We start from the raw sequence: 13,517 nt of genomic DNA, 5'->3' as shown, positions 1-13,517 counted from the left end.
CTTGCTTATGATTCCCGGGATGTATAAATGACCTTCCTCAAGGCCCTGGCCAAATCGAAGCCTCTGTCGTAGCCCAAATGATATTTTGAAAAATAAATCTATCATTATCCTAGATTTTGCAGTGACATAGAAGAGCCTAATTTTATCTCATGAGGTGCATCGTGCCAGTAAGCCCCACTACCAATATCTCCCCCTCAAATTAAAGAGGCTGATGAATATTAGCCACTTTTTTATAAAGAATGTTAACAAATGTTTGGCACTGTGTCTATAATGCACTATACTCCAGATTTAGTAACACATTCGTTCCAAAAGTCAATAGCTGTACTCTTTTGAAAGCTGTCTTTTTTCATCACTCATGGTGAGCTTAGCAGCCAAGCCCTGTGCTGCTTCTGCCCCATCAATCATCATTTGCTGAAGCTTCCTTCAGCTCCGGCGGACTGCCTCTGACGGAGCAAGGTGCAGCTTGGTAAGTATTTCCACTACGAGGCGTTGCTGCCAGAGCTTTTAGAAAGCAATCAGGTTCAAATCAAAAGTGGCAAATGACCTGAGGCTTCTATTATTGTAGGATTATGTCACTCTTTAATCCTCGTTTTAGAGTAATGTGTTTGACACTCCAATGTAAGCATTTCCTCCTGGATCGTCGTCTGATCCCCCATGTTTACGTTTTCACAGCATCCCGTGTACTGTGTAAATGTTGTGGGGACCCAGAACGCTCATAACCTCATCACCGTCTCTACTGATGGTAAAATGTGTTCCTGGAGCCTGGACATGCTCTCAACTCCACAGGTGGGTTTGTTTTCCCCTACACAGAAGAACATCCTGGTCAAAAGAGATACTTGCCTAATGGAACATAGTTCCTAAAAGCCAAACCCTCACATCCTATAGGAGCTAAAACCAATGGATGCACTTGAAAGAGTGGGGCCTGCTTTCAGCAGTCTCCTCCTGAAGCCAAAACCCATTTCCTTTACCGCAAATCATGTAATTATTGTAATACGTTAATCCTTAGGTCAGTTTCAAGTGAAAATGAAATAATCCATTTTAAAGCATAGTAATTATAGAAGTTGCCTGTGGTATGAATTATACTTACCCTACAGCATTGTTAAACAAATGCAAACGAAGTTGGAGCTCCACAGAGCAATCCCTTATGGGCACTTGCCTTGGAGGAAAGGTGTCCCCGCAAAACAGAAATCCAAGCGCTTGCTTGCATCCGTAGCCTAGACGACCGCCTGTGTGTATGAAGAATGTGTCCAACCATCTGTTTTCTCCTCTGGAATGTTTGTTAGGATGGCTCCTGCCATTCCTTGCTCAACAAATGAGAAGTTGAAAATGCAAAAGTTCCAAAATTTCCAAACCACTACTGATTATAGTAATGGAAACCAAACAAAGAAGCAAAGGGGCAGAGACCACGGGGGGAGGCATCTAAATGCAGCTTGGGGAATATACGTGTGTACACAAGATGTGTACGTGCACGCACACACAGGCGTAGACGCAGTGTGTCCACATTTCTCTGTGGGGAAAAAAGTGTTTCATTGTCCTCCAACTAAAAACACAGAGAAGGGTTTAGTGTTAGAGACTTTGACAAAAATGTGAGGTAACATTAAAAGAATCATAAAGATATTTAGGAGGTAATTCTCAGTGTTAACATTCTATTCCCTTTCCTGGAATAAGGACCCTAGAATGTCTGGCTCACAATTTTAGAAGACATTAGAGTTTCAAGACACACAAGGAAATGTGAAACCGTAAAGAACCTCCCATAAGTCTCCAAAAACACAGATACAGAGAATATGAAGACTAAGTAAATTCTTTTTATAATCTGGGGTCGGGGGTTGGGGTGGGGAAGAGCTAATAAACTCCTAACTGTTTACGTTCATCTATTTTGACTGATCTTTACCATTATACAAGGTGGGAGTTGTGTGTGGGTATTTTATAGCTTTGTCTTAAAATTCTCAGCAATATGTTGTTTGCTTTTAAAAGCATGAGATTACAAACAGATACAAGAGCGAACCCTCTAATTAGGAATTTTTAATTGCCCATTTGGCTAATTAAACGTGCATTTATTTAAGTTAAAACCAGTTGTACAGGGGCTGCAGGACCATTTTTATGAGTTTTAGCATGCCCACAGACTCCCGTCCCTGTACAGAGATGTCAGGGATGCCAGGCAGACCCAGGAGCATTCAGCAGTCGCCCTGGTCCCTCCCTGTTCCAAGTGGGTGACCGAGAGACTGTACCTTTCCTGCTGCCAACTGGACTGACGGAGCAGTCCATTGGACGGTCCAGTCTTCTGTACCGTCATAGTGTCCCCTCACAGATGCACTCACTCTGTGTGCGGCTCTCCGGCACTGTGAGCATGTCACACGACCATATGATCTGAGCTACCTGGACTGTTAGCACGCGCCACCAATGTCTGGATGTCTCTGCCAAGATGACCTGGCTTATTTGTTTGCGCAAAAGACTAAACTTCCCAGTAACTATAATGACATGGTGCCCTAGAATGAGTTTTTTCTTAATTACTTCGGGGGCACGAAGTAGGCTGTTTGATGTAAACTGCCAGGAATATTTAGGGGTGTTAGTTACACTTCATTACTCTTCACTGTCTTAAACTTAATTCGGCAGAATGTCTCTTAAAATACACTTTGATTCCCAGTTTTGAAAATAACCTGAGATAAAATAAAGACGTTCATTTGCTATTTTAAAGATTTACTTCGATACCGTTCCCCGTAGGCTTCTAGCCTATGCACCCAATGGCTGCCCTTCATGAAATCATGTCCCCGTTGAAATCTGGTTTTTCTGACTTGAGTGACAACTTTCTGGTTTGAGTCCATGGAGGACACACACTCGTGCTTTGACAAATGTGCTTAGTACATCTGATATTAATACACGTGTATTCTCACGAACAATTGATTTTGAAAATGTTTGTAAATACAAGGGTATTGTGTGTTTTATTAAAGCCTGGGGCTGACAAGTGTAACCATTACAGTATTATCTTTAGTTTCTGCACCATTAGTTTCGAAATTCTCACCTGTCATCTCTGCCTGACTTAAGAAGCAGCAGCACACTGATGAGATCCAGCCGGCCTGTAACCAGAGATACACAGGAGCATGAAAGTCAGGGGCAGTAAAGCGTGGTTTCTGGCACAGCCAGGGTCTTTTGTAACGCTGTGTGAAAAGCAAACAGACGATTGAGCCAAATGATTTTTCCATGCTATCTTTGGCATGGTGAGGAGTTGACAGAGGGAACGTAACCACGCCGTGTTTTGGTAGGAGAGCATGGAGCTGGTGTACAATAAGTCCAAGCCTGTGGCTGTTACCGGAATGGCTTTCCCGACGGGAGACGTCAATAACTTCGTGGTTGGCAGTGAGGAAGGTACAGTCTACACGGCCTGTCGTCATGGAAGGTGATTTTGTGTTTTCTTACCAATGACGTGTTTCTCACTTCTGAAAGTCTGTTATCGCATTCTGGATTAGAACCACCTTGCGTTATGAGAAAGGCATAACTGAAGACATACAAACACACCTCAAGTTCCCATTATCTTAGAGATCCATCTGTTCTGGTCGTTAGCCATTGTAAATCTTGGATGGTTCACACCGCCTTGAGGAGAAAAGCCCAAGCTTCTTAGCGTATCATATAAGACCCTTGATTACCAAGCCTCAGCCTTCGGGCTCCAGCCACACACTCATGGGGGATAACAATCCCCAGACGTGGCTTACCCACCACACCTCCATGAATCCCCACCCTCTATTTCTCCCGTCAGGTCTGGCACCTCTCCTCTCTTCTTGGCACCTCTCCTCTCTTCTTGGCCTGGTTCATTCCTCCTCAGCCTTCAAGAGCCATTACAGAGGTCCTTCCACATGGAAGCCTCTCCTGACTCACTTGAGCAGAGAAAACCATTCCCTCCTTTATGGTTTCATAGAATTTTCATTCCTTTTATTCATTCGTGTTTCCGAGGAATACTTACTGAGAACCTACCGCATGCCCAGCACCGTGACATCATCAGGGTGCAGTAGGGAACAAAACAGACGTGGGGTTCATACTCTGCTTGAGGATTAAAGACAATAAACTAATAAACAAAGGAAACATGTGGCTTGAGATGGTAAGTACTACAGAGAAAATTTAAGTCAAATACATGGCATTGGACTATAGGCTGAAAGACAGGTTTGCTATTTTATATATTCGTATATATGCTTCTACAGTAGCGTTAATTACATTTCATTTCAACTATTCATTCATCTGCCATTTTTCTCTTATTAAACTCTTTCCATTTCATCATTGATTTTCTGCCCGGGGCCTGACACACAGTAAGTGAGGAGCTACAAATCTATATGGGGAATCAAGAAATAATAATAATAATAATAACCCAAATAATATACAGAGATGCCTTGGGGCTCTTCCTCCCAATCAGAGAGATACAAGCCACCCTGAAGTTTCCAAGTGATAAGAATTCTGCCTTGACTGGGAGATTGGTGAATGCCCCTGGAAAACCGTCAGGAATAAAGTAGAGTCCAATAATTAGAATTATTGTAAAACTGCACGCAAGACTTAATGAACAGCCTCACCATCTTTTGAAAGGTTTGCTGTGTTCACTTTGGTACTTAGTTTTCTTTCACCTTAGGAGTTCTAATTCAGTTGATTTTCATCTCTTGTACACATCCCAGGCTGTTTAGATTTAATGAGAAATCAGAAATTGTTCCAAGTTTATTTTATACTCCGGTGTTCTTGTGATTTGTAGAAGTAATAAGCATCCACAGCCCAACTAGGTGGTTCTGCCGCTCACACAACATGAGCCGCGATGTGCCCACTGTTCTATACATACAAACAAGCAGTATTTCCCCGCTCACATGATTCAAAGATGAGTAGGAAGCGATGCCTCATAGTGCTATGCCCATAAAACTGGCTAAAACCATGATGCATTAAAGTCTTATGAAAGCATAAAAAGACCTGATAAAGTTGTTCCTTCGTGCAAACATTCACTGCACACCTACTTGGAGCCAAGTGTCCCACTAGGCGCTGCCTGGCATGCGGGTGCTGTGTAAACGTGGTTCCTGCCGGCGAGAGAGCGATGATGACGTGTCTGCAGTACACGTGTCTGCAGTACGGGTAGAAGGTCATAAGTGGCACGAGAGACGCACAGAGAGTGCAGGGGACCAAATACAGAGTCACAGCTTTATCTACACATTTATTAGAACCAACAAGGCATATAGTTTCCATGGACTTAATCCGGGACCGCAATTATCTGTGAAGCCTACGGAACACGTTCATTGATAACTTGCAGTTTTTTTTTTCTTTTTTAGTTTTTCTAATGTGAATAATGTTTTACACGGTGAACATTTTTGTTCTGTGGCTCTTGTCCTTTTTCAAGCACAATCAGAATTTGCAGTGTGGTTCAAAAGGAGGGTACCTAAGGTGAAAACCACAAATCTTTTTACCACACGCTTGATTTTGCTTCTTACATTGGCCCATCCATCTGAAATATAAAATACAGATCTTAATAAAGTTGTAGAAAAACAGGAATTTGGCTTCACAGTAATTTTAAATGGGTCATATAGGGCTAAGGGAGTGGGGGGGAGGGGGAAATTCTATTTTTCACCTAACATACAGAAGGTGAAAATCCACTTCCATAAATTAAATAAGGTCCTCATTTTGCACCCTATAAACCCTTTCAGGATGCTGTTAAGAGCAAGTGGAGTCTCACCAGGGGCCACTTCAAAGATCAGTTCCTCGTGTTCTTTAGAAGAGTTTAAATGATCATGTGTGGAACTGCTGTTAGCAGTTTCACTGGGCATAATTTTTGAGTGCCTGTTACAGGGAGCACACGCTGCAGCATTTTCTCATGATTTCAAATCTTGCTCAGCACATTGACATTTATTGGCGCTCCAGAAGCCCCAATGTTTTAATAACTTAATTTATTTTACGCTCAGCAACATAAGATTTAGATTCCACAATCCCTAAGTATTTCTCTTATTGATAACCTCATGCACATGGATTTTTAAAATACAGTGTTTGGGGCATTTTTTTTAACTGGGTAGGTTGTGTGCAGACTACTGTGTGATACCAGGGGGCTGGAAATAATCCCAGCTTAGTTGCATAAACGATATAGGTCCTTGGGTAATGTTCACAATGTGTATCACTGTTTCTCAGATGTGCTTCTTTTGGGGGGAGGAAAAAAGGCCAAAGTTTGTCTCTTTCCCTTGTGGTTTCTTTCATCAAATATTTATTGAGCACTTACTATAGGCCAAATGCTTGGCCACAAGAAAAACTAGGCACCAGCCCTTATGGAAGTTACAATCAGTAGACTTGAAAACTTCTCTTCTTTCAGTGAAACCATTATTTTCTAAATATCACATTTAAGTTATGCATATCATATTGTGGTGGCAAGGGTTTCCACAAAGTATTAGCTTTTGAGATACATCAACTTCATTTAAGAAATTTCCTTGGAAAGATAAATGTAGGTATACAAGGATGTGTGGAGGTCTGTAGCCAATGGGGTCCCCAGAAGGAGCTAAAATAGAATGTCTGCCACATGTCATCCTAAGGAGAGGAGTCTTATTCAGTAAAATATGAAAGCTTCTGAGATCGAAGTGTGTATGTTTTCCATTGATGTGCTGCATCAACAATGAGAGGATTTGAGGAACTCCTGAGAAAGGACTAAATGACAAAATTTGGTATTAAATTGAGAAGGTTAAAAAGATCACATTGCTCCATATTATCTTTTAATCATCAAAAGTTATCTAGCATCTTATTTCTCTCATGATAACTGTGAAAGTGCTTTCAGTGTTGGTGGTTTATGGTTGTCCTTCTAAATTACGGAGAAGTAATCACGCGGAGACAAGTTTGTTTTATTTTTAAAAGCAATCGCTGCTTTGCAAAGGTCACTGAAATTCTGCTCCTGTGTGGTCTTCATGCAGCAAAGCAGGTATCGGGGAGGTCTTCGAAGGTCACCAGGGGCCAGTGACTGGAATTAACTGCCACATGGCTGTGGGCCCAATCGACTTTTCACACCTGTTTGTCACGTCATCATTTGACTGGACCGTCAAACTGTGGACCACAAAGGTAAGAATGTCTCGATTTCGTTCTCTGTTAAATACACAGGCAAAGGGGACAGTTTTACTATTCAGAGCCTGTTGACGAGCCCAGTCTGCCTCTTTCTAGGTCCATTTTATTTATTTTAAAATATACAAGTGATACTTCAAAACATTCTAAATTTTAAAAATTTCAGCAATTCAAATACTGATAAAATGGAAGTCCTTCTTTACTAACCTTCACCCGCCTGCCACACCCCTCCTGCTGCCATCCCCGCCCTCTCCCTACTTCAGTGCTGACTGTGCGGAGCTCCATAGCACTGACTTACACACATGTGTACTTACGGAAATACGACTTGGGACTTGGTGGTTTGGGTTTTGGGGGCGTTTTTGGAGTCTTTGGTGGTTTTTAAGCTGGCAAATGGCACTCCATTAATTGTATTTTCAAAGGCAATTCTGACCCTGCTTGAGAGCAAAAAAAAAAAAGGGGGGGGGGAAGGCCACTGGAAGAAAGGTGCAGGAGGGCAGGGAATAAATGGCAGTGGTGTCAACCAGTAGTTTGGGATGGAGAGAAATAGATGGATTTGAGAACCATTTTTGAAGGAGAAGCCACAGACGTTGGTGACAGGGTTTGATACAAGAATGGTGAGACCAGGAGTCATCAGGAACTAAGGCAAGTTACGGCCGGAGCCGCTGGAGACTGAGCTAATTGATCGCTGCATTCACTACCTGGAGAGCACCAGAGGAGGGGCCAGTTAGTGAAGAGCATTGTGCAGGTTAAATTTAAGGTGCTGGGACCCACGACTCACGATCTCCATTAGACAGTTTGCGATGTGAGACAGAAGTGGAGGGAGGCCTCTGGGCTGCAGGTACATACCCGGTCCCAGTCAGAATAGTGATCACTGGGGCGCCTGGGTGGCTCAGTCAGTTAAGCGTCTGCCTTTGACTCAGGTCATGATCCCAGTGTCCTGGGATGCAGCCCCGCATCTCACTCCCTCCTCAGCAGGGAGTCTGCTGCTCCCGCTCCCTCTGCCCTTCCCCCCATACATGCTTTCTCTCTCTCTCTCTCTGTCTCAAATAAATAAATAATCTTAAAAAAAAAAAAAAAGGAATAGCAATCATTATTACAGTCCAAGCAGTGGATTTTAAAAGAAACGTTAAGAGTAGATCCAGAAAAAGAGGACTATTTAGGAAATAAACAGGAGAAATGAACTAGAAAAGGAGATTTAAAAAGTACCAACCTAAGAAATGGGGGAGGGGATTATAATTTTTGTGAGAGGGACTGTGGGAAGAGGACAGACAGAATTGGTCTCAACTGCATGAGAAACAACCTCACCTGTAAGAGAAATCCAAATTAAAATCAAGGTGAGAAATTTCTTTTCTTCTGTCATACTGACAAAAATCCAAAAGCAACATAGTCTGTGATGAGACTGAAAGAACCAGCCATTCTCACAGGCTGCAATTGCCAGTGAAAAACAGCACAATGCTGGAGAGAGGAATTTGGCAGTATATAAAAATAATTCATCATGCATATTTGCTCATTGTCAGAGCAATTCCTGCTTCTAGGAATCTATGCCAAAGGTATACTAGCAAAAATAAGGAAAAAGACATCTCTAGAAGGAGATTCATTGAAAGGCTACCTTGAATAGCAGAAGACTGGAGAGGACCCAAGAGTCCATCATTAGGGCTCTGGACAAATCAAAAGCAACCCATGTCCACATGAGAGAGTACGATTCAAGTGTAGGAAGAAATGCAGATTTCTTTATACTATTATGGAGTGATGTCTAGGATATATTTTTAAATGAGAAAAGCAAGGTGGAGAAAAGTGTAAGTTAGTATGTTGTCATTGTTTAATATTTATTTATGTATTTTTAAAAGTTGGAAAGATAGACACAGGTACACAAAATTATTCCTTACAAGGAGGCAGGAGGCGGAAAGAACCAAGAATAGCCATACTTTTTAAAAGATACTTTGTACCTTTGGCTTGGGAACCATGTAAATATTTTACATAGTTACAAAACAAAATAAAATTTTAAAAGTGGTACCTTAATAATGTAAAGTGGGGCACCTGGGTTTCTCAGTCAGTTAAGCATCTAACTCTTGATTTCAGCTCAGGTCATGACCTCCAGTCCTGGGATGGAGCCCTGCGTCAGGCTCCATGCTCAGTGGGGTGTCTGCTTGAGATTCTCTCCCTCTCCCTCTCCCTGTGGCTCTGCCCCTCCCCCACCTCTAAAATATATAAATAAATCTTTAAAAAATGTGAAGTAACATGAAACGAATCAACCTTAGTGTGGTTCAAATTGGAGGCAAAACATTACAGTATGGAATGATTCTGACTGTAAAATCTTGTTTTAACTATACATTTCAAAAGGGATATATTTTAAAGATAAAAAGAACTACAAAAAAAATTTTAACTACTTTTAGTACTCAGGTTGCTGGTGGTTGTTTTGTCACTGTTACTCTGATACCGTTGTGTTTGTATCATGAGATAAATGACTGCATTTGGTATCATTGAAGAGTGATATCAGCGGGGTTGAAAGGACATATAAGTGCCTGAATTGAGTAAAACCTCTGCAGTAATCCTGAATTTAAGTTGGACGTATGAGTAAGAATTTGTGGTGTGTGTTACCTTTAAATCTAAAAAATACATATTCAACAAAAAGGTCTAGAAACAATGACCAATCCAGTAGCAATGACACTCCTGGTGTCCAGTTTTTGCTCTCTAAATACCACTTATACTTAAAGAAACCAGAGATCCTGGAGGAAATCAGTGATTCTAGATCTGGAGCAGGAAATGGGTAAAATGAGCCTGGAATATTTCATCATAATAGAAAGCAAGGAAGCTACCAAACACTACGTATTTCTTGACAAAGGGTAATAGATTCATGAGTTCACCCTCACTGATATTCTTTGGCCTGCAGAAGTTTTCTCAATTTGGCTTCTAGGACCTTTGACAAGAAATATGTAGTGTTTGGTAACTTCCTTACTTTCTATGAGTTCATAATAATACTGAAAAAAGGGGGGGGAAAACCTCATTAGTCATCTTTGGAGAACATGACGAAAGCCAATTCAATATTTTGGAAACTAATAAGTAAAAGAAAGAATTAATTATTTACTCTGAAAGACTCAAACATTTATTCTGTCTTTTCTATATGATTTGTACTTCAGGGCTACTTAAATTATTGATGAGGGAATGTTTTTCTTTGTAGAAATATCCCAGCTAATATAGGAAGATAGGATTTGAATATTAGGTAGTGATTATTGCTAATAACATTGTAAAAATAGAAACAACTTTCATGGTTATGGAAGTATACCATACCCCTTTTGAAACAGGCTTGTCCCCCAAATCAAATTCAAATCCTATCACTCTACCAGATCTCCGAATTTAGTGGCAATAGGAGATAAAGATGCAAAATATTAAGTACTACAGGAATGGAACCAGCCAAATCAAGGCTGTGGTGAAATCTACGGGACCTCTGATCTCATTTCTACAACAAAAGCCCAATTTTTTTCAAAGAAAAAAAAGAAATGGAGGTGGAAACTACATATTAAAACAAAATAGAATGAAACAGTACTTGAGAGTTTCAACCAATCTTAAAATATGAATCCCATATAGATCCTGATCTAGACACTCAACCCTTTAAAAAAAAATTAGAGGGCTATTAGGAAATGGGAAAACCAACTAGATATTTGATGATATTTATGAACTATTATTTTTAGGTGTGATAATTATATTTTGATCATTTTAAGTAGTTTTATCTTCTAGAGATGCACACTGAAATTTTACAGAAGAAATCATATGTCAGAGATTTGCTTCAAAATAATCAGCTGGGAAGGGAGAGCGTGTGGACATAGATGAATTAGATTGTGCAAGTATTGATAAATATTGACGCTGGATATTGATATTATTCTATTTCCGAATATGTTTGACATTGGCTCCGTCGGTTGAGCGTCTGCCTTCAGCTCAGGTCATGATCCCAGGGTCCTGGGATCGAGCCCCGTGTCTGGCTTCCTACTCAATGGGGACTCTGCTTCTCCCTCTTCCTGTGCCCCTCTGCCTTCTTGTGCCTGCTCTCTCCCTCAAGTAAATAAATAAAAATCTTTTTAAAAAAAAAAAAGAAATTTTCTATAATATAAAACTGAAAAACAAAACAAAACAGAAGAGAAGGGCGTGACCAAGAGTAACAAGTACTCCTTGGAAGTGTCATCAGGACTGCAGTACGTCCATTGTATTCAGTAGCTTCACTGTGCCCGTGGCAAGTACCGTTCCACTGGTGTGCTGCGGATGGGACACAGATAACAATGGGTTAAGGAGTGAGTGGAAAGCAAGGAAGCACTGAAGAAAAATCAAGAAGTTTGACTAGGAGGAGAGGAAGATGGGCAGTAGAGAGAGTATTTCTTTTTCTATTTTTTTCTCTAAGATCGTAGAGACTCTCGAGGATGTTGCTGTTGTCTAACAGCCAGCAAAGGAGAAGAGTAGAAACACGGCAAGTGTAAGACAGAGAAGGGCTCCTGAAGATGCTTGAGTGGATGAGATGCATAGCACGGGCAGGGGTAACGTGTAAATTTGGGCAGTGGCATATCTTCTGTTGTAACGAAGGAACAGGAAAGGAAGGGGACAAACACGTGCAAGTGTGTAGGTTTGGTGAGTGAAAGCAGAGGGACGTCTCATGTGGTCTTGTTTTCTCAGTGAAGCAGGAGATGAGTAGTCTGCTAAGTGGGATGCAGAGGGGCCGGAGGGAGCAGGTTGCAGCTGGTCATGGGAGAGAAGAGGAAGAGCAAATTTGGGAAGCAAAGATGGACTCTGGGGGTCTGGAAAACCCTGCTGGGTTGAAGACCAGAATGATCTAGTGGCATCAGTCTTCAGGACCAACTTCCTCCAAGAGAACTTAACAGCACAGATATGGATATGGATGAGGGGGACACATAATTGGCTCCAGGGCCAAAGCTTTCCCAGAATGTGATGGCGGGACAATCGAACGTAGGATCAAAAATAAGCGTGAGAGTATGTTTGATGTTAGAGGCTAAGGATTCTATGCTGTGGCTGAAAGGAAATGAAAACAGACTGAGAAAGTAAAGGGAGCAAGGGTTTGGAAGCCTCTATAAGATCAAAGAATAGGTATGAAGGAAGGAATTGAATAGGAGAACTAGTAAAATAAGAGATTATTGTTAGAAAGTGAGCTGTTTGGATTTAGTAATTCACAACTGAAATAATTCCAAGTGATAAAAACAAACCAAACCAACCAACCAAACAAAGGTCCAGGGTGTGGTCATGTTGTCACTGAAATCAAGTCCACATGAAGGTCATTGGAGCTGACGGGTCATGGAAATAAAAGGTCAAGGTTCTCGTGGGCTGTGGGCTTCAAAATGGGCCAGAATAGAGGCAAGACTGGGATGGAAAAGGAGATCGTGAGCCCTGGGTGTAAGTCTTCAACAAATCAGGAAGAGAGGTCAGAAGAGGGAACACATGAGAGAGACATGGCCTGAGCTTAAAAGGAGGACTTTTTACTGAGTGTCTACACCCTGGAGAGCAAAGACTTTATTTCACTCTTCTGAAACAGGATAGCCAGTAATGCACAGTTTCTACTTGAGAAGACAGCAAGGGAGGTGAGCTTATGGGAGAGGGACGATTCCCCTGAGACAGGCAGCAGAGGGAGCTTTCCATGAGAAGGCTGAAAATGGAGGCTGAGGAGCTCATCATGGAATGGGAAACAGAGACACTGAGTGGATGGTTCAAGTGAAATAAGTACTAACAGAAATTCCTAGAAAATGCTCTAAGAATTTAGCAAGAATGGGGAGGGGAGATACTAAAAAAAAAAAAAAAAGAGCCTAGAATTCTGAACAGAATGCTAATTCTTGCAAATTCTAGTGAGAACAGCATGCAGGAGGAAAGGATTAAATCACATTACATTGCCCTCCGTCCACCCCCAGCCACCAGATTTCATCATTAAACCACAGTCAGGGGAGGCTTCCCATGGAAGCAGAAACCTTGTTGGAGTCATTTCCCTGGCAAGCACAGGACACGGCTGCCTTCCAGCTGATAACAAGGGAGAAGCCATTTTCATCGAAATGGCCGCAAGGCAGGAATCCACTCAGGAAATGCAGGCGATGAGCTGGAAAGATAAGTTTGTACTTGATTGTGCAGATTTATCTTTATTTTATAAATGATGGCAAGTCATTTTAGGACCGAACTAATCAAAATGGAATTTGGGGGAGTTTTCTATGGAAGGTGAATTCGCAAAGGTTGGCAGGAGGGTGGGAGCCCACCATTTATCGAGGTCACACTGCATGCCAGGCATTGTGCTTAATATGTTACATACGGTAAATGGTCCAGTAAGTCCTCACAGTCATGAGTGGATGCATTGAGCTTGTGGAGGAGAACGCAAGCCTGAAACCAGCAAGGGGACCTGGTGACCAGAGGACTTGATTTGAGAGCAGAGTCAGTGGCGATCCTGGTATTTCTGCCTCAGGCATCCGAGGGGAAGAATGGTGGTGCCAATG

General features: G+C 41.7%; 1 protein-coding gene across 2 annotated transcripts in view; it reads left to right on the top strand.

Moving 5' to 3' along the window:
* DYNC1I1 (dynein cytoplasmic 1 intermediate chain 1) overlaps window positions 1–13,517 on the top strand; it is a 300,330-nt gene that overhangs the window by 236,104 nt on the left and 50,709 nt on the right. For both annotated transcript variants that reach the window (XM_087861060.1, XM_087861059.1), the window contains 3 exons: window positions 673–786; window positions 3,261–3,394; window positions 6,903–7,047. In XM_087861060.1, coding sequence (XP_087717186.1) covers window positions 673–786; window positions 3,261–3,394; window positions 6,903–7,047 — 393 coding nt within the window. The remainder of the gene's footprint in view (window positions 1–672; window positions 787–3,260; window positions 3,395–6,902; window positions 7,048–13,517) is intronic.

Source organism: Ursus americanus, chromosome 3, assembly GCF_024610735.1.
Source record: "Ursus americanus isolate L20-20 chromosome 3, mUrsAme1.1.p, whole genome shotgun sequence".
In the NCBI taxonomy this organism is placed as follows: Eukaryota; Metazoa; Chordata; class Mammalia; order Carnivora; family Ursidae; genus Ursus; species Ursus americanus.
This window is presented reverse-complemented; position numbering and strand designations above follow the sequence as displayed.